The 25731-nt window shown below is 40.0% G+C and overlaps 2 protein-coding genes across 2 annotated transcripts in view; one reads left to right on the top strand and one right to left on the bottom strand.

Moving 5' to 3' along the window:
• Window positions 1–1157: 1157 nt before the first annotated feature.
• Window positions 1158–16683, top strand: stk24b (serine/threonine kinase 24b (STE20 homolog, yeast)). Its single transcript, XM_026158209.1, has 11 exons — window positions 1158–2018; window positions 4892–5122; window positions 8794–8850; window positions 9714–9822; window positions 10102–10259; window positions 12952–13137; window positions 13223–13371; window positions 13536–13659; window positions 13882–13950; window positions 14472–14608; window positions 14707–16683. Exons 1-11 carry the CDS (start codon window positions 1977–1979, stop codon window positions 14741–14743), a joined length of 1299 nt encoding a protein of 432 aa, XP_026013994.1. The 5' UTR covers window positions 1158–1976; the 3' UTR covers window positions 14744–16683.
• A 715-nt stretch (window positions 16684–17398) lies between these two features.
• Window positions 17399–25731, bottom strand: part of slc15a1b (solute carrier family 15 member 1b) — a 10052-nt gene continuing 1719 nt past the window's right edge. The window contains exons 1-24 of the mRNA XM_026158208.1: window positions 25185–25731; window positions 24650–24705; window positions 24465–24496; window positions 24266–24350; window positions 23869–24010; window positions 23537–23656; window positions 23337–23436; window positions 22714–22804; window positions 22545–22628; window positions 22181–22263; window positions 21990–22076; window positions 21823–21912; window positions 21483–21527; window positions 21325–21357; window positions 20999–21084; window positions 20310–20391; window positions 20102–20218; window positions 19870–20007; window positions 19518–19564; window positions 19229–19330; window positions 19029–19140; window positions 18803–18940; window positions 18553–18660; window positions 17399–18313 (exon numbers count right to left, since the gene is read on the bottom strand). The exon at window positions 25185–25731 is cut by the window's right edge and continues 1719 nt beyond it. Coding sequence (XP_026013993.1) covers window positions 18062–18313; window positions 18553–18660; window positions 18803–18940; window positions 19029–19140; window positions 19229–19330; window positions 19518–19564; window positions 19870–20007; window positions 20102–20218; window positions 20310–20391; window positions 20999–21084; window positions 21325–21357; window positions 21483–21527; window positions 21823–21912; window positions 21990–22076; window positions 22181–22263; window positions 22545–22628; window positions 22714–22804; window positions 23337–23436; window positions 23537–23656; window positions 23869–24010; window positions 24266–24350; window positions 24465–24496; window positions 24650–24705; window positions 25185–25210 — 2256 coding nt within the window. The 5' untranslated portion in view covers window positions 25211–25731 and the 3' untranslated portion in view covers window positions 17399–18061. The remainder of the gene's footprint in view (window positions 18314–18552; window positions 18661–18802; window positions 18941–19028; window positions 19141–19228; window positions 19331–19517; window positions 19565–19869; window positions 20008–20101; window positions 20219–20309; window positions 20392–20998; window positions 21085–21324; window positions 21358–21482; window positions 21528–21822; window positions 21913–21989; window positions 22077–22180; window positions 22264–22544; window positions 22629–22713; window positions 22805–23336; window positions 23437–23536; window positions 23657–23868; window positions 24011–24265; window positions 24351–24464; window positions 24497–24649; window positions 24706–25184) is intronic.

Genomic DNA, 25731 nt, shown 5'->3' with positions numbered 1-25731 from the left:
TTAGATTTAGCCTATATTCATAATGCAACTGTTTAATCTCACTTAAGAGTAACACAAGACAATAGCATGAACGTCAGTACTTAAGTACTTACCTAAGTAATCAATATTTAAGTTGATGGTGGCATTTAATGATGATCAGGCTACAGTGAACTGCTTTCTAAGGCCAAACCCATCAACTCTTGGATTCCTTGTCAAACTTTTGCTTGAAGCAGGGGGGAAATTGCCCCCGCCTTTTTATTTTAAGTTTTGCAACTCTTTGAACTACAAGTAAGCAAGCCTGCAGTCTGAGACTGAAATCTATTATTTGGGATATTATGAGTTCTTTAGGCTATGATGGAGTTTGATCATGCATAAATATGGCAGAAAATGAAATAAATTCTATAGGCTGATATAGGTTGAATAAGGAATATGTGGAACTCTCTTCCCCCAGATATAATAAACAGCGGTTCTGTCCAAGTCTGCATATTCACTGTAAACTGATTGTTTGTTTATTTTATCTTCTACTATGTTTTTAATTCTACTAAGCGTCCTTGGGTGTCTTGAAAGGTGGTTTTAAATAAACTGTATTAATATGGAAAACTTTGAGTTTCATCGTAAAAGGTCAGGTCTACCAAGCTGGTTTTGTTTATAGTAAATGATTAAATAAAAATAATAATTTAAGAAGAAAAAAAACAATGAAAGAAAGACGACATATTCATTTTTTTCTCGTATTCAATGATCCTTCCAAATAAGGGGCATATTACTTTTATCTTACCGTTATCTTAACATATGATCGCGTGATGAATAAATAGTAATAGTGAATAGTGAGTATATTTGTCATTACACAGATTATGCATTCAATGCCGAAAAAACTTATTAGGACTTAACATGTCTGAATTTTGACATAACGCCTTAATGGGAACATTAAAATAAGTATGTTTGCACTTTAAGGCATTTTAAGACAAGGTACTGCTATTTGGTCTTTTTTTAAAAACGCTACGTTTATGAATTATTGACAGTTTTTGTTCTTTGCCGTAAAGCGGTGTTACCAGAACAGGCCAAACAGAACTTCTTAGATGAGATTCTGTGGTTTAAATATGGATCCTTTTTATTAGTATTAAACTCGCACTCAGTCATTCAAAAAAGAAAAGACAAATAAAGTCTGGGAGCCCAGGATCAATCCAGCTGCCATCAACACCTGCTAGGTGGGAGAGAAGTAAAGATGCTGCTGCTGATTCGGATCCGGATCCGCCCAGTCAGGCGTCACGGCACCGACAAGATGGCCGAGAGTACGGGACGAAAATGAGGGAGGAAACAAAAACACTGGTGACACTATCCTTGCTGTGGATGCCAGACCTGTAGAGCAGCGGGTGACGAGTTAGTGCAAAGATATAAGCTGGGTTGCTTAGAGTTTCTGTTCTGTGGGTGACATTTGCCGTATGCAGACGAATTGTAGTCCAAGCTGAGGGAACGTTTGGCAGGTCGTCTGCGTTGGCCAGGGAGCTAACCCGCTAATCATGTTAGCTAGCTGACGACACCGTTAGCTAGAGAATACGCTTTGAGAAAGTGACATCAGGTTAAATTTGAAATACACAGTCGTCGCTGCTACTTTATTACAGATATAATTTTTTCGCAAACGGTATTACTTCTACGAGTGAGAAAATTAATTTAACACACTAGTTAACACTTAGCCTTCTGGTTAGTAAGCTAACATTGCGGATTTCTTCAGAGTTAGCGTTAGCAAACGTTGGTTAGCGTGCTCAGCTGTTTTGGGTGTCTTAGGTTGTTCGGATACAGAAAAAGTGCATTAGTTCGTGTGCAGGAAGGACATTTTATTGTCCTGTTTGAGAGTAACCGGGGGTATTCTGAGCAGATCTGGGTAGCTAGGTGTGCTGCAGGAGCGCTGTGGGGCATTAACGGCACCACAGCCGGGACTGTAAACACAAGTGAAACCGATCAGACCTCAGCCCTGCACTACAGAACCAGTCAGCATCACCATGGCCCATTCTCCCGTTCAGGGTAACCTGCCGGGGATGCAGGTAAGTTAAATGTCTGTGGAGTCTGTCCTCAATACGTAGTCGAGATGACTGTCAGAACAGAATTTAAATCGTTTGCCTCCCTGCTGTGAGTTTGTACTCCCACTCGGCTCAGTGAAGTGAAGCGTTTAAGTACTCTGGTACATCGCGTCAATTCGGCTCATGCTCGAGGTAGAACATTCCATTATTAGTGAACTGGGCAGAATAAATCGGAGGTACATATTCTCTAAAAGCTACCAAAACACATAGACTTGCGTGTGCCGAGGGTAAGTTAATTAACCTTTCTGCTCCATGTGTTTTCATTGTTAGTATCACTGACAACAAGTCTACTATTTAATGACACATATTTTGAATTGCAAGAGGTAAAATTCGGATATTTCAGTCATGACTTGAAGGAAATATTGAGCTCTCACGTGCCGTTGTGCAGAGACGTGCAAGCTGGAACTTTGTTCCTGCATCTCACGTATCCTTACTGCGCCTGTAGAGCTTGTGTTGGGCAGATGACTAGAGCCGATAACTGTTCCTAATGTAAACTGCCTCACGCACCAGATTATGCTGTTTTTGCAGGCTTGTTAGTAAACACAAGATGCATATCAGAAGTAGAGAAGCTTTTGGGATTAGCCAACGGCTACCTCAGTTAATACATAGTAACTCATACTGAAAGTATACAAAGGTTAGGTTTATGTTATATGAGTCTGCACAACACTAAAGCACGCTAAATCATCGTTGTTGCCTGCCAGTCCACAATTTGGAGAAATTGTAACACATTTTACTCGCAGAGTCAATGGTTTTTTCCTTGGAAAATTGGATTTAAAGGCACCCTTTGACAGAAGGGTTCCTCCTTGTATAAACCAGTGGCTTCATTTTTTAGTAATCTCAAAATGGACACATTGACCCTGCCTTTGCTCAGAGAGGTCAAAAAAAGAAGTTGTTTTTGTTGGTGCCTAGTCCTGTGTTTCCCACATAACAGCCTCTTGAGAATTCAGTAATTTTAGTTCACTTCCTGTGGTGTTAAAGGTTTTTTCATACCCCACTCAGATACACTCAGTGTTACTATCCACCGGCCCCACCGATACAGTTTTCAGTGAATTCACTAAGCACACTTTCAGTTTTTCCATCATAAGCACTCCAGAGTGTTAAGCTTTTCTGTGTGACTGCTCAAACGATTTAAAATCAGGCAAAAGCAGTTACTCAGTGTTAAACAGGCAGCATGTAAAACTTGTCAAAGGAAATAAGACGTACAAGAGCTGTGTATGATATCACAAAAATACCTGTACAAATTTTTACATGAGATAAATATGTCATATGGTGATATCATTAATATAGTAATGCTATGCGTTTACATTCCCTACTGTGGTCTTGTCTGAGAACCATGTGTCAGTCTCTGACAGCGGGTTAGTACCTAAAAAGGAGCTACTTAAACTGTCTCTAACAAAGCACAGCACTTTGTAAAATATGTAAGAACAGTGTTACCACAAAAGCTGGAAATGACAAATGTGTTTCACCACGTGAGGCAGAAACAGTGTTAAGTGCGACCAGGCTATGAAGGAGGAGATGCTAGCAGGACTTTAAGTATTTAAGATACAACATTCTAGATAGAAAGTATTTTTAAAGTATTACAAAAATTTTCTTGTATCATGAGCTATATCACACCCTCTACCACCTACACATACAACTGCTTGAGCTGGCAACATGGCAACCCATGTCAAGAAGCTCCCAATGCACATTTTTTGTGCTGATGTTGAACTTACTGAGTCAGCAGAGTGTTAGTAACTAAGCCTCAGCACTTGGCGACCCTGCTGTGCAATATTACATGCTCTGTCACTTTGTCAATCCGTTGCTGTGGTTCCTAAAGGCTTACATCTTTTAATATTAGCTCTTAGAAATTTCTTCGTGCCTAGATATTTCACTGTAACTAATGTGTTAATCACACTCAAATTCATTGAGCTCTTTAGAACAGCCCATTCTCTCACAACCGTTTGTAAAGGCAGGCTGCTTGGCTAGGTGCTTGATTTGTATACACCCGTGCATATGTGACTGAAAACATTTGAATTCAGAATGGTGTGGCCCAATACTTTTGTCTGTATAGTGTATGTATCTGTATGCTTATATACTGTATATGATATATGAGTAATGACATGAATGTATGATTCATGTTAAGTAGCCCTGATCTCCAAGTCCCCTTGAAAGCCTCATACGGGTTGATTGACTTAATCTTAGATGTTTTTACTGCAGTCAGACTTAAGTCCTCAGCGTATTAAGATTTTTAATGTGTGTTTATACATGCTGCCTCAGGCCTAGAGAGTCCAAAGCAGAGCTACAACGTTTCATTTACTAATAATCATGAGAACAGTAACTCAGCCTTTTTGAAAGTTTAATTTGGTCATTGTTTTTCTCTTCTATATGTTTTTTTTTTTTGGGGGGGGGGGGGGGGGGGGGTCTTTTGTTTGTTTGCTTGTTTTGTTTCAAAAAAATTAATGAAGAAAATGATGAGCGCACAGTAAACCCCAAAGGGGTAGCTCGACTAAAATGTTGCCTTCCGTTTACATTTTGGGTTTTTGTTTTTTGTTTGTTTGTTTGTTTGTTTGTTTTTAATGCTTTCTTAACCTGCATGCTGTCCAATTTTTACACTTTTCCCTTTCATTCTCCTGTGTCTTTCTTTTTGTGTACACAAACAAAAGGTGTTGCAATGAGTGAATTAATGTGTCCTGTAAGAATGGCACCCTGCTGGTGTTTCCTGTTTGTTCCCCAAGGCTGATTTCTTTTTAAACATTCCTTTCTTTTATGTTTTTTTGTTTGTTTGTTTTGTGTTTTGCTTTTTCAATCCATCTTCCCTTTCCGCCTTTGTTTTGTTTCCCCTGCCTGTCAAACATCAGAATGCTAGAGTGGACCCAGAGGAGCTGTTCACCAAGCTTGAGCGCATTGGCAAGGGTTCATTTGGTGAGGTATTCAAAGGCATCGACAACCGTACACAGAAGGTCGTGGCGATCAAGATCATAGATCTAGAGGAAGCAGAGGACGAGATCGAAGACATCCAGCAAGAGATCACTGTGCTGAGCCAGTGCGACAGCCCCTTTATCACCAAGTACTATGGCTCATACCTGAAGGTGATGTTTGTTTCTCACACAAAAGCAAGGTTGCAATCAGCAGCATACTTTCAGGTTCATACGTATTTATAAACATTTGGTCTAATTTTGGCTCTTTACACCACCGCAGTGGATTTGACATCAAACAGTCAAGATCTGATTTAATTGTAGACTTAGCTTTAGTATTCTGTTTTCAGAGAATCAAAGATGACTGTGCATGCTGGCAAAACATTTAATATTTGTATACAATTATGGTAAGAAGTGTACATATGCTTGTCACAGGCATAAATGTCATGATATTTTGTGGGGGGGTTTATTTCTTTTTGTGGGTTTTGCCAGGGTGGAATGATTATACAACATACAGCTTTAATGTGCACAAGTCAAATCTAAATCCATTTTGGATTTTCTCATCACTTGGCGTCAAAACTGTACATGGAGGTTTATACTTACACTCTCTTTAATCATTTAATTCAGTGATTTAAAACCAGTTTAATTAATGGTCCTGAAGGTTTTATAGTGTATTTTAACTTGATATGGTCAAGGCCTGTTGACGTCTTGTTAGTGAAAATGATTGACTACTGGTAATTTGTCTTTGCCAGCATCAAAAGGATTTGTTTGACAACACTCATTAGATTGACCAGTTCTTATAAGAAAAAATGTCTTGAAAAATTCAAGGAACTCTGTGAGGATCTTAAGAAGGATAATTGTAGATTTACACAAGTTGGGAGGTCTCTTGGAGCCATTTCTAAACAACTGCAGATTCAGAAACCATCAGCTGAAACTACACAAGTACAAGTTATTCAGATGTTTTCACCAGTTTGATCTTGAGGAATACTCAAAAAGTCAGCTCCAGATGAGAGGAAATTGGTTAGCATGTTCAGGGATGACATAAAGACCAAGTCTGTTAAGAAAACTCCTGGAACACCAGCCTCACTGCCCACAGTGAAGCGAGTTTGACACCGCCATGGTCTGAGAGGTTGCAGATCAAGAAAAAAGGCCCTGCTCCAAAATCGACATCTTTTGGTTTGACTGAAATTTAGTCGTCCACATGGACAAACAATTACCTTCCGGAGATATGTTTTTTGTGTTCGTCTCAGACAAGAAAAAGATTGAGCTGCTTGTCTACAATGAAAAGAGGTATAATTAGAGGAGTTGAGATGAGGCTTTCAAACCTAAAGCCTCTGTACCAGCTGTCAAGCATGGTAACAGTACCATCGTGCTAAGGCTGTTTTGCTGCCAGTTCTGCTGGTACATCGCATAAGATGGATTAAATAATGAAGCATGAAGACATCAAAGCTTTTCTGCGAAAGCATCTAATTGAGGTGCAGCTTGCTAAGAGACATTTAACCAAATATTAGCAGGGTATAGCACCAGTTATTAAAAGTGGTTTTAAATGATTTTAAGAGAGTGTATATACCGTTGAGCCTTCATGTGTACTTTTGACCCTGCTTTGGTCGTCTTGTTTCTTTTAAAGCCATTAAATCTGTATGCTGTACAATCAGTCCAGCCTGGGAAAAGAACGATACAAACAAATCATTAAAAGCCCCAAATTACAGCGATATTTATTCCCGTGCTTGGTGTCAGAGGTGTGGACTCGAGTCATTAATTTTATGACTTTAGACTTGACTTGAAAAAATGTTCTAAGACTTGTGACTTGACTTGGACTTTTACACCAATGACCTGGGACTTGAATTGGACTTGAACCGGTTTACTTGAAGAGACTTGATATTTCACCCCAAATATAAAATGTAACACGCATATTATATAGAAAGTGTGCACCATTAATTCAATTCATTTATTCAAACCACACTCCGTACGTATATGTGCGTGAGCTGTAGCACAGCCAATCAAATTAACCAGATTTTTTTTTTTTTTTTAAAGAAAAAAAAACCCTCGAAAATGCTGCAAGGAGTTATTTTTTTCAGGTACATAAACTATGAAGTAGTCAACAAAAAACCGAAATGCAATATGCAAAACATCCAAGCAGAGAATCACAGACAGAGATGGAACAACTTCCAACTTTGTCCAACAGTTGAAGTTGCATAAAGAACAGTAGGTGGTCCTTCTCTTTTGCTATGATGAGATAGCTGACTTCATCTAACTAGCAAATGTTGTCCAGGCTCCATTGGTGATACAGTTTTTTTTAATGTGTATGATATTTTTGTCATGCGATTTTAAAGCCGGCCCTACAAGTGCATCCAAGAATAACATGCAGCTTATCTCAGAACTGTCGTTGAAAATTATTATTGGAGCTAAGTTTAATTGAGCTGCATTTTAAAGAGATGCAATTTCACAATTTGTGTATATTTTCTAAGTTCACTATTTTGTCATGTGTTGAGAAAAACACAGATTTAAAAATCACATGGTCTAATATTCACATTTAGCATATAACTGCAACATGCTTTTTTTTTTTTTTAAGACTCGAAAGGACTTTACTCGGACTTTTACACCAGTGACTTGAGACTCGACTCTGACTTGCCTGACATTACTTGAGACTTGACTTGTGACTTGAGGATAAAGACTTGAGACTTACTTGAGACTTGCAAAACAATGACTTGGTCCCACATAAGCATTTGACCACCATTATTACTGGAATGAGAATTCTGGAATCTGGAACACATGAGATGCTCTGCCAGGCCTTTACTGAGGTCGACTTTAGTTACTTCTTACATGTGTGTCTGTGCAACTTAAGTACCTGATTACATGTATTCCAAGTTACTCCTGCATTAACACAAGATGTTTAGTCGAACTTGACATTGAGCAAATTTGATGAGATATACAATGAACTTCCTTCTGCTGCCCACGTTTCCAACAAATAATCCAAAATTTAATGGGGATTAGCCTAAAAATGACTCAAGACACCCACCAGAGATGTGTTTTTAGTTGCATTTGTATGTGTGCGCATGACAACGGGGATTCTAAGGCTACATCAACACGTACTCAGGTATTTTTGAAAACGCAGATTTTTCTATGCGTTTGCACCTTTCGTCCACATGTAAACTGCGTTTTCGGTCACTGAAAACTGAGATTTTTAAAAACTCCTGCCAGCGTGGATATTTTCTAAAACTCAATTTTTGCATTTACGTGTGGACGAGGAAAACAGAGAAAACACAGCGTCAAAGGTGTGCGCCTTTTTTCACGTCACACTGTGTGCCACGTTATTGTTTTGGTGAAATTAATTTATACATTGGCGGACTTTAGACAAAATACTGTTACTGTTAATTTTACTCACTGCAGTGTTTAAATGCTTACATATACACACACAGTTACTGTTCCTCCATACATAGGACTCAGTTCTATGCACCATCTTTGTTTACTCTTTCCCACCCAGGCTTCTAGACTTCTGATTGGCCAACATTTCTACACGGTTAGGAATATATCACCATGGCATGTTCCTAGCAGTGTTTTCCTTCTTTTTTGCGTTTACGTGTGGACGGGATTTTTTTCTCTGTTCTCAAAAATACCCGTATGTGTGGACGTGGCCTAAGTATCACATTATGGTCCGAATCTAAATATCACTGCAAACTAGCTGAAGCTATAAATGCAGTGGTGTGTTCTCTGGATCCTGTAACATACTTGTCACTATGCAAAAAGTAAACTAAACTTAAAAAAGCAACTGTATATCTTTCACCCACAAATATGCCAAAGTACTCAATGTCTTCTCTTTTCATTCTTCCTGTTTACCATTCCAGGACACAAAGCTATGGATCATTATGGAATATTTAGGTGGCGGTTCAGCATTAGATTTGGTAAGTGGTTCTCTCAACCCAGTACAATAGTTGTCAAAAGAAAACCTCTGACACTCTTTCCTTTATATAGTATTGACAGTGTTTGTTCACATCTCAAGCCCAATGTGTATATGGGTCAAAATGTTGTATGTTGTCCATAGAAAATTTCTGTAAATTTGTGTTAATGAGACTGAACAACATTTTATCAGCGCTTCGAGCTTAGAAGCAGTAAAATGAGTCTGTCCTTTTTACAGGAACTGCTGGGATTGATGGCACACTACATAATTCAAAATGTACATCTACTGAAACAACATTGTATTGCAATAGTAGTAAACAACACAAGTGTCACTATCACTGTTTATCACTGTACACAAAACCTGTATTGTCTTCACTTTTAGGACCATTTGGTATCCCCCAGGTCACACTGACTGAGGATGTATTTGGGGTTTTAAAACCTAGTCTGACATAGAACTATTAACAGTTATTGTCTTCATCTCAGTTTCAAACAGTAGAGAAAACATGTATGTTTACTGATTGCAATTAGTCTCTGTTCGAATACAATTAACAAATATGAACTCTAAAGTCCTCTGACAGCTAAAACTTTTGGTCATGTTGAGGGTGAAAGACTTCCCTGTGCTCAGATTATAATAATGTAACCTTAATTGTGTGTTTGTATCTGTGACATGTCTGTATAGACACGTCAACCTGACCCAAGACCATGTAAAGGATATAAATGTACTGGCTATAGTAGTATGTGTGCTCAGTCGTTATTTCTGGTTTTTACATGTTTCTCACAGAAAATGAGCAGTCATCTCCGTGAAGACAACTCTGCTGAAACCCACAGCTCATAGTTTTTGTTTGCTTGTTTGGTTTTTTTTCCAAAGATGGAGCCTGGAGCTCTGGATGAGACCCAGATCGCCACGATCCTAAGAGAGATCCTCAAGGGCCTGGAGTACCTGCACTCTGAGAAAAAGATCCACAGGGATATCAAAGGTAGCCAACTGACTTTGAGTGCTATAATTAGAGGACACATGTTTCAGCTGTTTAGGCTTCAGGGAGTGAACACAAATATCATGGTTTTGACACCCACTTAGTTTCTTTCATTATGATGTTGTTCACTTGAGATGAACATTGCAGCAGTTCTCTGAAAGCTATCTGACCGTTCCCTCTTTATTATAGAAATTGGTGATGTAGATAAATGGCATTAAGAGAATTGTCTGAAACAGTAGCAAGGCTGGATCACATCAGCTATCTTTCTTGTTCCTTTTGCAGCTGCCAACGTTCTGCTGTCTGAGCAAGGAGAAGTAAAGTTGGCTGATTTTGGTGTTGCCGGGCAGCTCACAGACACCCAGATCAAACGCAACACTTTTGTGGGCACCCCCTTTTGGATGGCCCCTGAGGTCATCAAACAGTCGGCCTATGATTCCAAGGTGAGTTCAGAGCCAGTTACATAGTGTACACAGCTACGTTGACTTACATTCCTCTGCCAATCTTTCAGGCTACACTCTGCTGGAAATGTAAACTTCAAAGTTTTCACGATGCTAAAATGACACAAAAAAGAAAACTGTGAATAACTTGTACATAGAGCTGTCTAAAAGCTTTCCTCGACAGCAATTGAAAACATGGTCAGTATAAATCCATTACATATATTTTTTAACAGACGCTATGAAAGACCGGTGACAATGAAAATAGCATCTTTACCAGTCATGTGGTTGTAATAGTGTTAGAGTTATGTCCGCTTAGGCTGATGCACACAGCGTAGGAAGAGCAGCCTGCAGCAGCACATGTGCTTTCAGCTGCTTTCAAAGTGACAGCTACCATGTCGAACTGGTGCCCACTTCATTGAGATTGTGCTGCATTTCATGTCCACTTTCTGCAGCAGATGAACAGTATCTGAAAGTCATCTCCTTAAGAAATGGAATAACAGTCCTGCAAACTGGTCCTTCGTTTCATCCATTAACTGTTTGTGGAAATGGGTGTTAAGTAATTAATTATTATTGTTGTTGGTGACTGCTCTGTGCATTTCTTAAAAGGATGGTAAATGCCACATAGAACAGGAGTAACTTTCTGAAGTGGGCACTGGCTCCCTATGAGCAGCAGAGGAAAGATGTGAGTTACCAGAGTGACTTGTGACCAAAAGGACATCAGTAATGGTTCGTCCAGCCGGCACATATAAACTCGCAAGAAGAGTCTTGGTTGTCTGTAATTAGTCTTTTAGTGGATAACAAAGTACATGTGTGGCCTTAAAATGAACTTTTTTTAGTTGTTATTTTCTTTTTTCTTTTTTTTCGCTTTTTTTTTCCGCTTTTTTCTTCTTTTTTTTTTCTTTGTACCATATAGGTCATTGTTATCCTTAATGAGAAACTTGTTTTACATGGAAATGCTTCCATCAGCATCTGCATCATTTTAAAATCATTTGGTACATTTGGGTTAAATCTTAGCCTGGTGCGACTCTGTGAAGCACTGTGGTCGACTATCCACTGAGCTTTAACCTCCTAAGACCCGAACTCTTCCATAGCATGCATTTTTTATTTCTCTTTGCTATTTGGGCTGATTGGGACCTGATGATGGTAAAATTGAAGAATTGTCTTTTTTTTTTTTAAAACCAGATTTTTGTTTCTTTTTTTTTTTTCCTCGCCTGTCCCATTTGGTTCTTTAGCCATCAGAATTGTTGTCTGAAGACCAACAAGGATACCCAATGGATTTACTTTGCCAAATGGATCATCGTGGCATTGCCGTATTGGTCCATTTGGTCGATCTTTGTTTTTATTATTTATTATATTTTATTTTCAGATGTTACAGACGGGACAGACATGAGTGAGAGATAGGAAAGGGAGAAAGAAAGAGGAAGGAAAGGAAAAACAGAAGGGGAGAGGGACAGTGAGAAAGGGGGGGAGAAAAAAAATAAAAATCTCCTGGATCACCTGTTGAGAGAAGAATAGAAAACAAGCAAAAAAAGACAAAAAAAAACAAAGCAACATACTAAACACAACACCATCGCATTAATCTAGCTAAGTGTAAACAGCAGTAAATACTAAATATTCAATGTTGTTGTGCAGCACGCAGGACAGATGTGCTTCGAAGTAGCAGCCAAGAAAGGTGTAATTTGGGTCTACGAGCAGTGAACACCCGTGTGCATACCTGTGTGGATCAGCGCGCTTGTATTCCAAAGGTTTCTCCATGTAACGATCTGCTAGGGAGTGTGGGGGGGCCACAGCCCCGTCCTCCAGGGTGTGAAGCAGGTATGGAGGAGATCAAAACTCCAGACATCCAGAGGCCCCCAGAACACAAGAAACCATGGAAGACCAACAGAGGGGCAGCCGCGCCACTGTTCCAGTAAGAGCTGAGGAGAGTCCCAGATGAGGGTTCACTCAGCAGCCGCGGAGCAGAAGCCAGGGGGAGTTGCAGTGACGCGCCCGTGAGCTCCGCCGGCCGCCAGCTGTGCCTGAGTGACCGAGCCCCAGGCCGAGAGGCCGGGGGCACCCCACCCCCGAAGGGGCCCGAGCGAGCCCCAGGCTCCAGGCCCCGATAAGCGGCCGCCAAGGAGTGAGCCGGTGTGTACCTGGACGCCCACCCCCAGACACAAAGAACCACCAACGCACCGACACCTGAGGGAGTCCGCCACCGGCAGGGGAAGTGGTGGTAGGTGGAGATAGGCCTCCAAACCTTGGAGGGCCTGAGGTGTCCCCAGAGAGGTGGCGTCTGATACCCAGCCTGACATATAGACACAGACATACAGGCACACACAGACACAAACATCCATTCCCCCCCTCATGCTCTCATATGCACTCACTCCACACTCAACCAACGTGGAGACAGACATAAAGAGACGCTGTACACACGATCACACTCCCCAAGCGTACTCTACAAACCGGGTCTAGGTACCCTTGCCCCTGGAGGGGGGAACTGCACCCAGATTTAGTTGTTATTTTCACTACTTGACCACAAATGATCTTTTTCTTTATCTAGCTTTGTGGAATTTAGTTATTTTTAGTTGTTTTTAGCTTCTTTGTCACAAAGTAAAGGATGTCCACAGCTCCACAGTCATCGGTCAGTCACTCCAAGGTATAACGAGAACTCTTACATTTAGTTTATCTTATATTTATCTTCTGTGTGTTCCAGGCTGATATCTGGTCTCTGGGCATCACTGCTATTGAGTTGGCAAAGGGTGAGCCGCCCCATTCAGATCTCCATCCAATGAAGGTTTTATTCCTCATCCCAAAGAACAATCCGCCCACACTGGAGGGCAACTACAGTAAACCACTCAAGGAATTTGTCGAGGCCTGCCTCAACAAAGAGCCCAGTTTTGTAAGTAATATTAAGTTTTGTTTTGCTGTCTGTACAGAGTTTTCAGACTGCATCACATGCTCATCTCAAAGCTTTGTTTTTACAGAGACCAACTGCCAAAGAGCTGCTGAAGCATAAGCTGATCGTCCGTCATGCGAAGAAGACGTCCTACCTGACCGAACTGGTGGACAAGTACAAAAGGTGGAAGGCAGAGCAGTCTAGAACCACAGAATCCAGTTCCGACGAGTCCGACTCGTAAGTCCAAAATGTCTTTAACTGTGAAGTGAATTTTCATTAACGAAAAAATGCATTCATCTCTGTGCTGCTTTGTTCTGATGAGCTGGAAGCACTTAACATGCATGACTTTATCACTCATCCTGATAAATGTCCAAAATCCTCTTTAATATCTGTCCAATCAGAGAGCAGGATGGCCAAGCCTCAGGTGGGAACGACTTTGGTAGTGATGATTGGATCTTCACCATCCGAGAGAAGGACCCCAAGAAGCTGCAGAATGGGGATGGCCAGTCAGGAACAACAGATCAGGTCAGCCATGAATGGATTTTTGTTTAGTTTTTAAAATTTTTTAATTTGACACTTTATCCATCTGGCTCCTTAGCCAGCTCCATTTTCCTACTTTGACGTAGTGTATCTGCAGCTTATGCGCACTTTACTGTGATAAAAAGTTGTGATGTTATTTGGGGAAATTGAGAATTTTTTGTTTTTTAATCCCCTGTAAGTGCACTTCTTTATTTTCTTTTAACACAGAAAAAAGACATTCCAAAGAGGCCTTATTCACAGAGCCTGGCCACTGTTATCTCTCCTGCATTATCTGAGGTAAGCAGCTTCATGTGGACGATCAGCTGAGTAGTTCTTCTCCTCCACAGCCATCACTTCTCACTTGGTCTGACTCGTGTAGCTGTGGTGGATTTCTGCAAACTATAGACGAGACTTGTTTTTCACACTGAATATTTTGGGAACTGTAATTTGTGTGTGACTCATTCTTTCGCTCACATAGTTTTTGGTGTTGTCTAAATGAACTTTGCTGCGTTTCCATGGTTTTCAAGCAGGGCTTCCATTGAGTAATTTCCCTTTGTCTGTTTCACTCATCTAAACATTCAAATTAATTGACTAAACTCAATCAAACAAGCAGTTTTATTTTGTTTTTACATTTTGAGTGACTGCGTTTTCAGAACATACGTGGTATATAAAGATAAACAACATGTCACCACTTCTTCCTGTTGTGCAAAATTAATGCTCAACCGTTTCTAGCTCCTTAGATGTGTAGTTTTGTATTGTGTCTTTGTGTCATTAGATTAACAAAGTGTGTGGCTCCTTCCCTGTGTTCTACCTCCCAGCTGAAGGCACGACAGGAACAGGTGAACGGGAACCCCTTGGTCCTGGATGAGCTGAAAGAGGCTATCCTGCTGGCTGAGGAGGCCTACCCTGGCATCTCTGATTCATTGGTTGCTCACATGGTGCACAGGCTCCAGAGGTAACAGCTTCCCTCAGATTTAGTGCTCAGAAGTCAGTAACTATACAAAGCAGAAGATGCCATTAATCTGTTTTATACTTGTCTCTTCTTTCTTCCAGTTTCTCCACAAGCAAGACATCCACTTCCTCCACTTAGTGATTGGTTCTGTCCCAGCCCTGCTCTCCCAAGCCCCTACCCCCCCATCCAACACCGCAGCCAGATCAGAGGGTTCAAAGTCAGGGGTGATGTCATTCAATACCAGCTGACCACATGTGACCTCTTTGTGTAGGGCGGGGTGCTAACCTGGCCTATAAAAATGACTGAACTCCAAATCAGAGGAAAAGAAGGAACCTCTGGAGAGCTTCTTTTATTCAGTAATAAGGAGAAGTTAAGGGAGCAGCAAGACCTGCTGGAAAGGCTTTGATGGGACAAACTCAGTCAGAGTGATGTCAGCGATGCTGGGCTCTGTGTACAGGAGACTTCTCCAGCCTCACACAGCAGAGTCCACAAGGAGCCAAAAAAATCTCCCCAAAATCCACAACAAGACTTCAGCCGCCCTACCCCTCCCCCACTCCCAAAGTAGGAATCATATCCTCCCCAAACCTCTGAAAGCATGCTTGATGAACCTGCAGGGTTATTATCTTAGTGTGCAAGCTGTGTGTGCGTGCGTGCGTGCGTGCGCGTGTACCTGTGACTGCGTGTTCATGTGTTCTCTCACGCAAGTAAGACTCCCTGCTTAGGCAAATTGCAGCATTCATAAGGAAACCTCAGGTAAAGTGCTTTAAGTGGAATTTGTCCTCCAATGGCGCGGGGGGTGGGGGGCCATGCTGTACATGAATACAAGTTGTCATTGCGGGAATTGAATCACTGTGTACAAAATGGTCATGCGCATTTTGTAGATACTGATAATGTTTAAAAGCAGATATTTAAAGTTACTCCAACAGTAAGAACAGAAAATGCCTTGCCTTTACAGATACACACAAATCTGTGTTCTGGCATTACATCAGTTTTCTTTGACTTATCAGTGAATGAGATTCATCAGTGTTTTGGGGTTTTTGGGGGTTTTTTTCCAAAGTGACTTGGTTTCAATCTCACATTTCAATCACCTGCTGAATCAAACTAACTTTGTTACTAAGCTGACTTTGTTTAGTGGCAGAAGAATTTCCTTTGTTTCTTTAGTCAGGAGGAAAACTGCTACCTGTACTTACGTTTAGACAATTAAAGTCAGTTTTGAAATTTTGTAGGTCAAGATGAAGTTAGGACAATTACAAAGAGGAACCTTTAGGGGTGATCGAATGCTGATATGTGAAGTATTATTATTCCTCGGCTTGTAATTTCTCCTTAGCAGTGTTTAGAAACTCAACGTGGAGATGAGGAAAAAATGGCAAGGCCCCAAGAAGGCAATCAATCCACACAAAACTTTGCTCATGGCCAAATTAAACTATTGATCAGCACAAGCCAAGCTGCAGAATCCAATGCCATCTTTATTATCCTCACACATTTCTGTTCTCACCTCCACACCGTGCTATAGAAGTGCCATGTCTTCTTTTATGCTTTCACCAGATCTTTGTAGTATGATTTGCACCTTTTTTTTTTTTCTAGTTTTCAGATCAGTTTTTTTGCACTTTGAAAGTGTGTCAAGTATTTAAAGAAACCTGTAAAAAAAACAAAAATTTGCTAATAGCCATGTTTTACTATATATGTTTACTTAAGAGTTCCAGAATTTACTACTGTGCTAATGCAGCAATAATGTTGGTGAGTTGCATCAAGACGCACTTGTCAACACAGGGACTGAAAGAAATTAAGAAATATGTGATATTTTTATAACTGCAAAGAGTTAAGTATGGAAATATGGAATGCTTTATGGATATCAGCACCTGCCTCTGGCAACAACAAAAAAAAATCTGTAACTTACAGAAAAACATATGCTACGAAAATAACAAAATGTGTACATTTGGTCTCCTTTATCATAGCTGACAGTTTATAATACTGTATATAATCTTTGCTTGTGTCATTTGAGAATCCCCAAGTTAAATTTAAGCTCCTTATAAGCTTTCAAAGTGACATGAGAAATAAAGATCTAATCTAACTGAGAACATAATGGCCACATTTACTTTTCAGGAGTTGTGTTTGTAGACTGGAAACTCCTTCAACACCATTCAGGAATTTAGTTACTCCACTTCCCCTACCATTGTGCCACATTCACAAGTGTTTCTAAAGGACGCTAAAGCAATTCCCCAGCATGGTAAAGTATACATTTGCTTGTTGTTTGTTTTTAGGTAGGAAAGAAAAAGTCCTGTTCTTATTCAAAATTCCCAGAACACAGAAGGGGAGCTTCTGGCAGTTTAGGATAGTAACTGCCTCAAAGTCACAGTGACTGGAGCACATTGGTCGACAGCTACAGTGAAAGATAATTAAAACTGCAGTAGAGACACTACACAACATGAACCTGTTAATACAACATGAACCTGTTAATGCAACAATAGGTTTGTTCTTGATCACCAGATCTGGCAAGTGCATCTACTAGGAGGCTGAGGCAGTATTTTATTTACTGACATTAAATGTCAGTGAGACCAGAGAAATGGCAAACTGAGCTATATTTACTACAGTCAGTGTCCTCTTTTTAAAGCTAAATAATTAGCACCAAGTAATTACCCAGATATGATATAAACCATTTCTAATATATAGTTCATGAGTATGATTTATTGTAATCACAATAACGTGTATGTTTTTTTTGTGGTAAGTACTTTGGGCAAGAATGGTGAATACTACCTTCTTGCACTGAAAGACAAATCCACCCAGTCATCAAACTAGCTGCAATCATTTGTATTTGAAGGCATATTCAGTTACAGAATTGTAAGAACGTAGACACTGATTTTAAATGATGTCATTGCATATGTGGAAGAAACCACCGCTGACATAGATGTTTAGTGTCAGAGCATTGGAGCATTGAATAGCCATAACATGACAGTGTTCTTCAAGCCCAAAATTAATTCAGACTTTCAATAACGAAGATTTCTTACTGAGGAAGCTGTGTGTAGTGCCAGATTATCTCCTGTTAATATCGTTTATGTATAAAATACCAACAGCATATTACAATACATACATCACTGCACTTTGAAATAAATACAAATATTGGGATGATTTCTTTGTAATTATGCATGTGTAAAAACATGAAAGACAAAATTAGTTGAAGATAATAAAGCTCAGTGCAAAAGAAATCATGTCAAATTTACAACAGTTCAACTATAGATGACAAACCTATGAATGGTTTTTAATTATATGAGCTGATATGTGGATAATCAGCTTCTGTGCTATTCAGTGCCATTTCACTCGGGTCACTCTAGCTGCTATGTCCATGTCCAACTGTGAGCTGATTTCTCTGACAAATTGACCAAAATGGCACAGGCACTCTGAGACATGAAAGACAAAATCCAGCAGAAGAAAGGGGAAAGCCATAGTGAGGGAGTTGCTTTAGATCTTTGTCTGTTTGGTGCACTCGTCATCAGAGCTGGAATCAGAACTCCTCCTGTCCTCTTTGTGGCTCTCAGCTGAGCCTTTCCTGGGCATGTCGAAGTTTTTCCTCTTCTCCTTCTCTTCAGGCTCCATTTCATCAAACTGGGCCTCTATCTTGGTTGGGTCAGTGTAAGTGTAAAAATAGGCCATGATGGCAAAGATGATACACACCAACACCAGCAAGGAGGCGAAGAGAATGTACTCGGCCCACTGGTGAAGAGAAACACAAAAAAGTGTTCATTTGGAGCTTGGTATAAAGGGTGAGAGACTGCATCACCAGTCATAGGTTGTTCTGAAATTCTTCACTGCACTTCTGGTGTACCTTATTGAACTCAACCTGTGTTGTTCTTGTCCATGAAACGCAAGTACAGCAACTTACAGACATTTATATCACTTAAAATAAACCTGCCCAAAGTCAGTGAGCACAGTATGCATATGCATCCACTCACCTGATCATTTAGCGTTGCAGCCTCAGCAACAATAAGCACAATGATGTTACCTACGGCAACGGTTAACAGCCAGCCAGCCTGCAGCACAGACTTCATGTTGCTGGGTGCCTGGATAGCAAAAAGCAGTATCCCAAATTATAAGTAACATCAAGAATGACATCATCAGTCCTCAGGTTACATGTTGCATTCTCTAGGCAGCTGGCACAGACCTTATTATCAAATGAGAAAAGTTAAGGAGAGCACCCTCTACCTGTGAGTAGGAGAACTCGAGGCCTGTCACAGAGAAGACGACCTCTCCTGTAGTCATGAGGAAATACTGAATGATCTGCCAGGCCATGTGCACAGAGTTAGGCTTCATGTCCATCACTGCCTTGATGTTCTCTGAGCACTGGAGCATACAGAGAGGTATGCATGTCTTAGCTGCTTCCAACAAACACTGAAACCATGATGTGACTCAGGGTGGATTTACATGTTACCATTTCTCCAAATGTGAAAGTGGATGGGATGATCAATGTATAAGAGCTGCCAAAGCCCAGCTCCTGAGTGTAGACGCAGCTTTCTCTATTATCCTTGATCATGAACTCAGCTCTGCCATATTAAAGAAAACCACCAGTCAAAACAGTATAGTATAGTATAACCATATAGAACTTTCATATGAATGAGAACTCAGTCTTACTTTCCATGTGAAACACTGAGATATTCTGACATGTTGCTGGTAAAGTTGAACACCTTGTCACGCACGGTTACATTCAAATCTGAGCCAAAACCATTGAGAACTCTGCGGAAGGACAGTTCAAAAACAGAAAAGATCCAATTATAAACAAAAGAATTTAATACCAAGGCCTAACTCATCATACACGATAAAACAGTGGGAATGAAAACTCTGTTTTAACAGGAAGAAACCTCCGGCAGTAATGTAAAATGTATGAGTAACTTTAAAAAAACAAAAAGAACAAAACACTTGCCTTATAGCATTTTCACCCTTTTCTGGCTTTGAAGTCATGTCATCGAACTGGAGAAAAAGAATATTTTAGCATCTCACATGCACTGTATCGTTTTCATCTCAGCTGTCTCAACGTACATGTAAGTTTTTACAAATATGTTATTCTTCCATCAACAAAATGCTTCATTCCTCCATGCTTTTACCTTGAAAGTCTACATGTTAAGTAAAGGCTGCAAGAGTTTTAATCTGAAAAATCTTTAGGAATTATACCAAGGAGATTGGAGAGAAAAAAGGCCAAGTTCATGCTCCCAATATTAAGAATTTTACAGTAAAAATTTCCCAGCTTTGCTTCAGGGTTGGCCAGGTGTTTTTACCTTTTCAAACCCAAGCTTGGATCCCTGAATGATAGCAATGGTATTCCGAGTGCCATTAGCCAAATTGATGGTATTTTGTTGCCCAGACTCCAGAACCAGTGTAAACTGGTTATGAAAGGTCAGATAATCCTCATTAGCCTGTAGGAGAAAACAATTGCCAATATCAGAAAATTTTTCAAACTTGCATCTGACCAAAGTGTCTGGGAATAGTTTCTTGTGTTGGCTAGTATACCCCAAAACCTTTCAAGGAAATCGTTTTGTTATCAGCTTGAATCTGTAGATCCCTGTTAACCATGTTGATGAACTTCACTTGGCTTTCAGTACTTGATGGGAAGTCAGGCAGGGTTTTCTAAAAGAACAATGGAATTTTGCATCATACGATGCATGTTTAATAAGTTGCCAAAAGTGTGCTTGGGGGGTTTTTTTTGTGTTACACTCACATCAATCTGTATCTGGAGCAGGGCAGCAGCCACAAACGCGAGAGCAGCTAGGAACATCCCCACTGTTATCCTCCTTAAAGGACTGCAGAACACACACACACACACACACACACACACACACACTTGAAATCCTCTTTATATCACTATCCTATATTCAGCCACATGGAACAGTGTTTACAGGATGTCATTTTATAGGAGGCATTTACTTTATTCTATTTGTCTTTTTGAAGGCTTAAAGTAATTGCTTATTTAAAGATTTCTACAGTTTGAACACATTTTATAATTTGGTGATGTAATTTGTTTACAGTCATGTAATCTTCTACAGACCGTTTATGCAACTAATTAAACATTAGTTGTTTTTGTTAGTTTGCTTTGTTTTCTTTTATTACAAAAAAATAAATTATAATTAAATAAAGATAACAAGCTACGATGTAGTACATTAATTAGTTGCTATGTGAACCAATTATTTAAAAGGTTACTGTAAAGAAATAAAGACCCTAAAATATATACATTAACAAAAAATATTAATTGTGCTAATTCATCAAACAACTATTTTCTTACACAGTATAACAATATACATTAACAGAAATTATGAGATGACTAATGGATAGTAAATATGAATTTTGTTTTCATTCTTGAATGTAAAATGGTATCGATTCAACAAAATGAAGACGGAACAAAACACTCACGTGAAGTTAAAGCACTTGGCAATCAGAGGGTAGATCAAAGTGTCCATGACTGGCACCAGAATCAGGATCAAGATAGGATTGACAGTCTGGTGGGAAGAGAGTGATGCTTAAGCCATGTTCACACACACAGTGTGGTTTTGAGCATCGCTTTATATCACAATCATGCATTCAGGACATTATGCTAAACCAGCACCATCATCTAAACCACTGGCTGATTCTGACAGGGATTTGTTGACAATCCCAGACTCTCCCAATGCTGTCAGCTCTTCATGCATGAAAAATACTTAATTTAATCAGGTCAGATGTAATCAAGCCCAGTATCTCACCTGCATCTGATCAGGCTGGATTGTAATCGCTCCCTATTGGGAAAAGAAGAGAAACAGTCTCATTAATATCATCCATTTCTGTGGTTTGAGGTCACAAGGTGTTATACCTGTATTTAACTGGTTTTTTTTGCATCAAAACATTAAAACATAACACTTGCAAAGTTGCCGTTCATTGTGGTCGCCTGGAAGGTCCATCTTGAACCCTGTGAAACAAACACAGTTGTCATTTTTTTTCCTGTCACCGGATTTTGCTTCAATCTTTCATTTCAGTTTTACAGCCATCTCAAGGCCATATACCGTATTTTTCAGACCATAAGGCGCACTGTCGATTTTTGAGAAAATTAAAGGGTTTTAAGTCTGCCTTATAGTTCGGAAAATACGGTAAATGTGGGATTTACCTATATTATAAGGTAAAAGTAACTCTTTCACTCAAGACAGTATGTTCCTAACACTGGATTCAGGTGCTAGTTATTCATAGTCTCACGTATGCACACATACCTGCTGGTCAAAGAGAGCCCAGAACATAGGCAGAGGGATGTAGAGGAACAGCACCTTCAATGCCATCTTCACCTGAGCAATCAGGAGTTTCTATGCCAAAAATAAGAAAATGATAAGAAATCTATGGCCATGCTGTTTGTATTTGCATGTGCCTGTGCTCCACTTACATCATATTTCTCCTCAGCCCAGTCCATCCAGTGGTCTCTCTTGGGATACTGAGAAGAACGATGCCTGAAACGGTTTTTGACGGCAAACTACAAACAGCAGAAAGACAATTGCAAAATAATTACTCTAACTGTACAGCAGGAGATTCAAATGGGATTCACTTTTAAGCTAGAAAGACACTGGAACCACCTACCCCGATGCACTTGCAAACTTTCACAATGATGTTGCCCTGCGGGGGGTTCCTAATGTACATGGGACTTCCAACAATGAACACAACTGCAAACACACACACGACACATACAGGAGTTACAAAAGTAACAGGAAATTATAAATGACAATATTGTTTCACCAGTTATCTCTTTATGGTGCAACTTTCTTAGAAAACACAGTTTATGGTGACTACTAGGTTTTTTTTAGCGGCTTGGTTAGAATTTCTGTAACAAGCACTCAACTACTTAGCTACAATTTGTCAACACTTAATGAAGGATACGTCATCGAAAAGAAGCATTAATTTGCTTATTACAGCAAACAAGAATTTTTTATAATAAAATCCTTACTCAGAGCTACCACCATGAGCGCAGCAGGGACACCGAAGGCCAGCGGATAGCACTCTTGCTGGATGTGAATACCACATGTCTGAGCTGAAGATGTAAGAACACAAAAATCAGTTTGTGACCCAGTGGTATATTTTATTTTCTGTGATCAGTTTGAGTGTTGTGGCTCTACCTCTGAGAATGGGAGTAATCAGAGTGGAGATGAGACTTCCAGCATTAATGGACAGGTAAAAGATAGAGAAAAAGGTGCTTCTCTGTTTCTCCTGTGGGGCACAGCATTATATTGCACACTTATTTCCTTAGATAATTTAGCCATGTCATTAACATTATGGATTAATCTTTGTCCCTAGCCTTGAAGGGTGTAATAAAATTACAGGGGCACTTGTGCTTGCGATCAAGTAGTTAATAAAAAGCTAGCAGGAACAAAAAAACAGATAAACAAAGTGCTGACCGAGTACAGCTGATAACTTTGATAACTGTGTAGCTTTAACTGCTGTGTGCAAAGGGCAGTCAGTGTATGTTGTCATGTATATATTTGGTGTGTGTATAATTACATGTAAAAGTACATCTCTTTGTTGCTGCATTAATTTGTGTGTGGTTTTGGTTGTCGTGTTGTTTTATAATAACATATATGGTCACAGATGTCGAGACTGAGATTCACGTCAAGGTGGCTATGTCCATCTTTTATATACAGTCTGTAATGAATGTGTAAAACTCTTGGACTCTTTGAAAAAAGAGGTGTTTCTGGCGAGTTCCACTCTCTGCAGTAACACATATGCTTGAGCACCGTCTGACCTGATGATCTTCAAACTGGTCCCCTCCAAAAGCAGCCACACAGGGTTTGATGCCTCCTGTTCCCAAGGCAATAAGGAAGAGACCCAGCATGGACAAAGCTCTGGGGGCAAAACAAAGTACAGACAGATGTTCATTTGTCTGACAGTGTGGATCCAGTGCATTTCTATTATGCCAGTCAACTCTGGGTGTGTTTAGCTCACACATGTAAGGTCATGTTGTCAGGGGTGCCATCCTTGTTAGTATCTGTGATGTCCTGGATAGCACTTATAGCCATGACGACCTGTCCCACTGTATAAACAATGGACAGGTAGACAATCGTCCTACACAGAGGAAAGAGGACAAGGGATGTGTGAGGCACTGAGCAGATGTACAGCATGTACAGATAAAGGTAAGATAGACAAGGATCAAAACTCCAAGGTTAAACACTTTAACCATTTAAACTGAGTCTTCATGCAAATACTGAAACTGAATACAAGCAAATTATAGGTTGGGGTCTTTTCATGTATTGATTTGATTTTATTGAGAAGCTCACTTGAACTTCCCGAGCCATGAGTCTGCCACAATAGCTCCCAGGATGGGCGTTAGGTAGCAAAGAGCCACAAATGTGTGGTAGATGGTGGTGGCAAAGTCTTCATCCCACTTAAGGAAGTACTTGAAGTACAACACCAGCACGGCTGCAGACAGCAAGAAGAGAGGAAGGCAGGGGGGCACAAAGGAAAAAGTTTATTGAGTTGAAGCTTACTCTATATTCTAAAAATTCATTAAGTAAAAAAAATAATAATAAAGTAACTATAAGTGTCAAAAATCTAGTGGAAAGTTATACATGCACAGTAGCATAAAAACATCCTTAAACAGCATACAGTAAATACTTGATTAAATCAACTTTCAGGTGAAGAAAAATAACATCAGAACCCAATGAAGCCACTTACCTCGCATCCCATAATAGGAAAATCGCTCACAGAACTCATTAACTACGATGAAAAAGATGCTCAGTGGGTAGCCGAAGATTGTGGCCTGTTAAAGGGGAAAGGAGAAGGTCTGCAGCGTTTAATCTTCACGGATATTGCAAGATCAAAGCACTGTGTATTGTCAGTACAAAAGATGAACTGCGGTGCAACTTGAACTTACACTTCTTTTCTTGGGCTTCTTTATCTTTTCAACTGCAGAAAGAAGTTAACATAAGTCCCATATAACTTATATACTTATGGAAACAAAGTAGAAACCGAATAATCTGTGTGTGTCAGGAAATATTTCTTAAAAAAAAAAAAAAGAAATCCCGCTCACATAGCTCTATACTCCAGATTGAGACTCACCTGCCATGGCTGCTGTGCTCTGTGTCGACCTTAGGTCCCAAATTCTCTGACTGAATCTTTGAACAAAAGACAGAGAGAGAGGCTAGTGACTCCTGTCTAGATCCTCAACACTAAGACTAAGTCAACATGACCAGGTCCTTATGTAACCTCCTATCAACGATTCTGCGACGCCCACTGATGCTAGACTGTGAAACCAAGTACCATCTCCCAATTTGCCCTTCTCAGCATCATTGTTATCACAAGTGACTGTGTCAACCCCTAATTATCTGATGACTCAAAGAACTCAGGTGCAATAAGACGCACGGTTAGAACAGCTGATAACAGGGACAATACTGTACAGTGTTTTTCCTTTTTGCTTTCAGGTTCCATTATCACTACTAGTTCTTAGAAACTGCACATTCGGGCATTGCATTCTCGTAAAACCTCATTAGCCCTGTTTAGCTTCACATCAATCAACCACAACATTAAAACAGGCAGGTAAAGTGAATACAGGTGGAGCAAATAACAAGCGATTGTGTCATTATGATGCAGTGACCTGCTGGGAAAGCGTCGTCCAGGCATTCACCCAGCTACACATTTTTGCAGACCAAAGACAACCTGTCAATGTCTGATTGATAATGTGTACAGGTTTTCATCACGATTTCTAAACTGGTGATGGTGTTTGCCACCTAGAGAGGAAATACAGTTGAAAGGTTTCAATCTGCAACAGGTAGACTCTTTGAAGACTCCTTTTTCCTGGGATGGACAGGATTAGAAATGAATAAGAGGCACAGCTTAGGTTTGGAGGATTTGGAGATGAATGAAAGAGCTGCAGAGGACAGATAGTGGTATATCAGGAGATGGATGTTGCAGACTAAGCTGCCAAGAGGAAAAGAAGAAAATCAAAGAGAAAGTTAATAGATACAGTAGAAGAGGGCATGTAGCTTGGTTTGATGTACTGTACAAGAGGATAGAGTAAGATGGAGGCCCAAAAACTGCTGTGGCAGTCCTACACGTTACGTCACCGGGTTAGTTGCAGGTCATAGCTTTAAATTAGTTTATGTTAGCTAACTAGAGACTGAATCAATAACTCAAAGGAAAAT

Source organism: Astatotilapia calliptera, chromosome 23 (assembly GCF_900246225.1).
Source record: "Astatotilapia calliptera chromosome 23, fAstCal1.2, whole genome shotgun sequence".
NCBI classification, from domain to species: domain Eukaryota; kingdom Metazoa; phylum Chordata; class Actinopteri; order Cichliformes; family Cichlidae; genus Astatotilapia; species Astatotilapia calliptera.
This window is presented reverse-complemented; position numbering and strand designations above follow the sequence as displayed.

Coding starts and splice junctions, on each gene's coding strand:
- stk24b (XM_026158209.1), top strand. CDS start 1,977: ATGGCCCATTCTCCCGTTCAGGGTAACCTGCCGGGGATGCAG. Junction 8,851..9,713: donor GCGGTTCAGCATTAGATTTG/GTAAGTGGTTCT, acceptor TTTTTTCCAAAG/ATGGAGCCTGGAGCTCTGGA. Junction 13,951..14,471: donor TCTCTCCTGCATTATCTGAG/GTAAGCAGCTTC, acceptor TCTACCTCCCAG/CTGAAGGCACGACAGGAACA.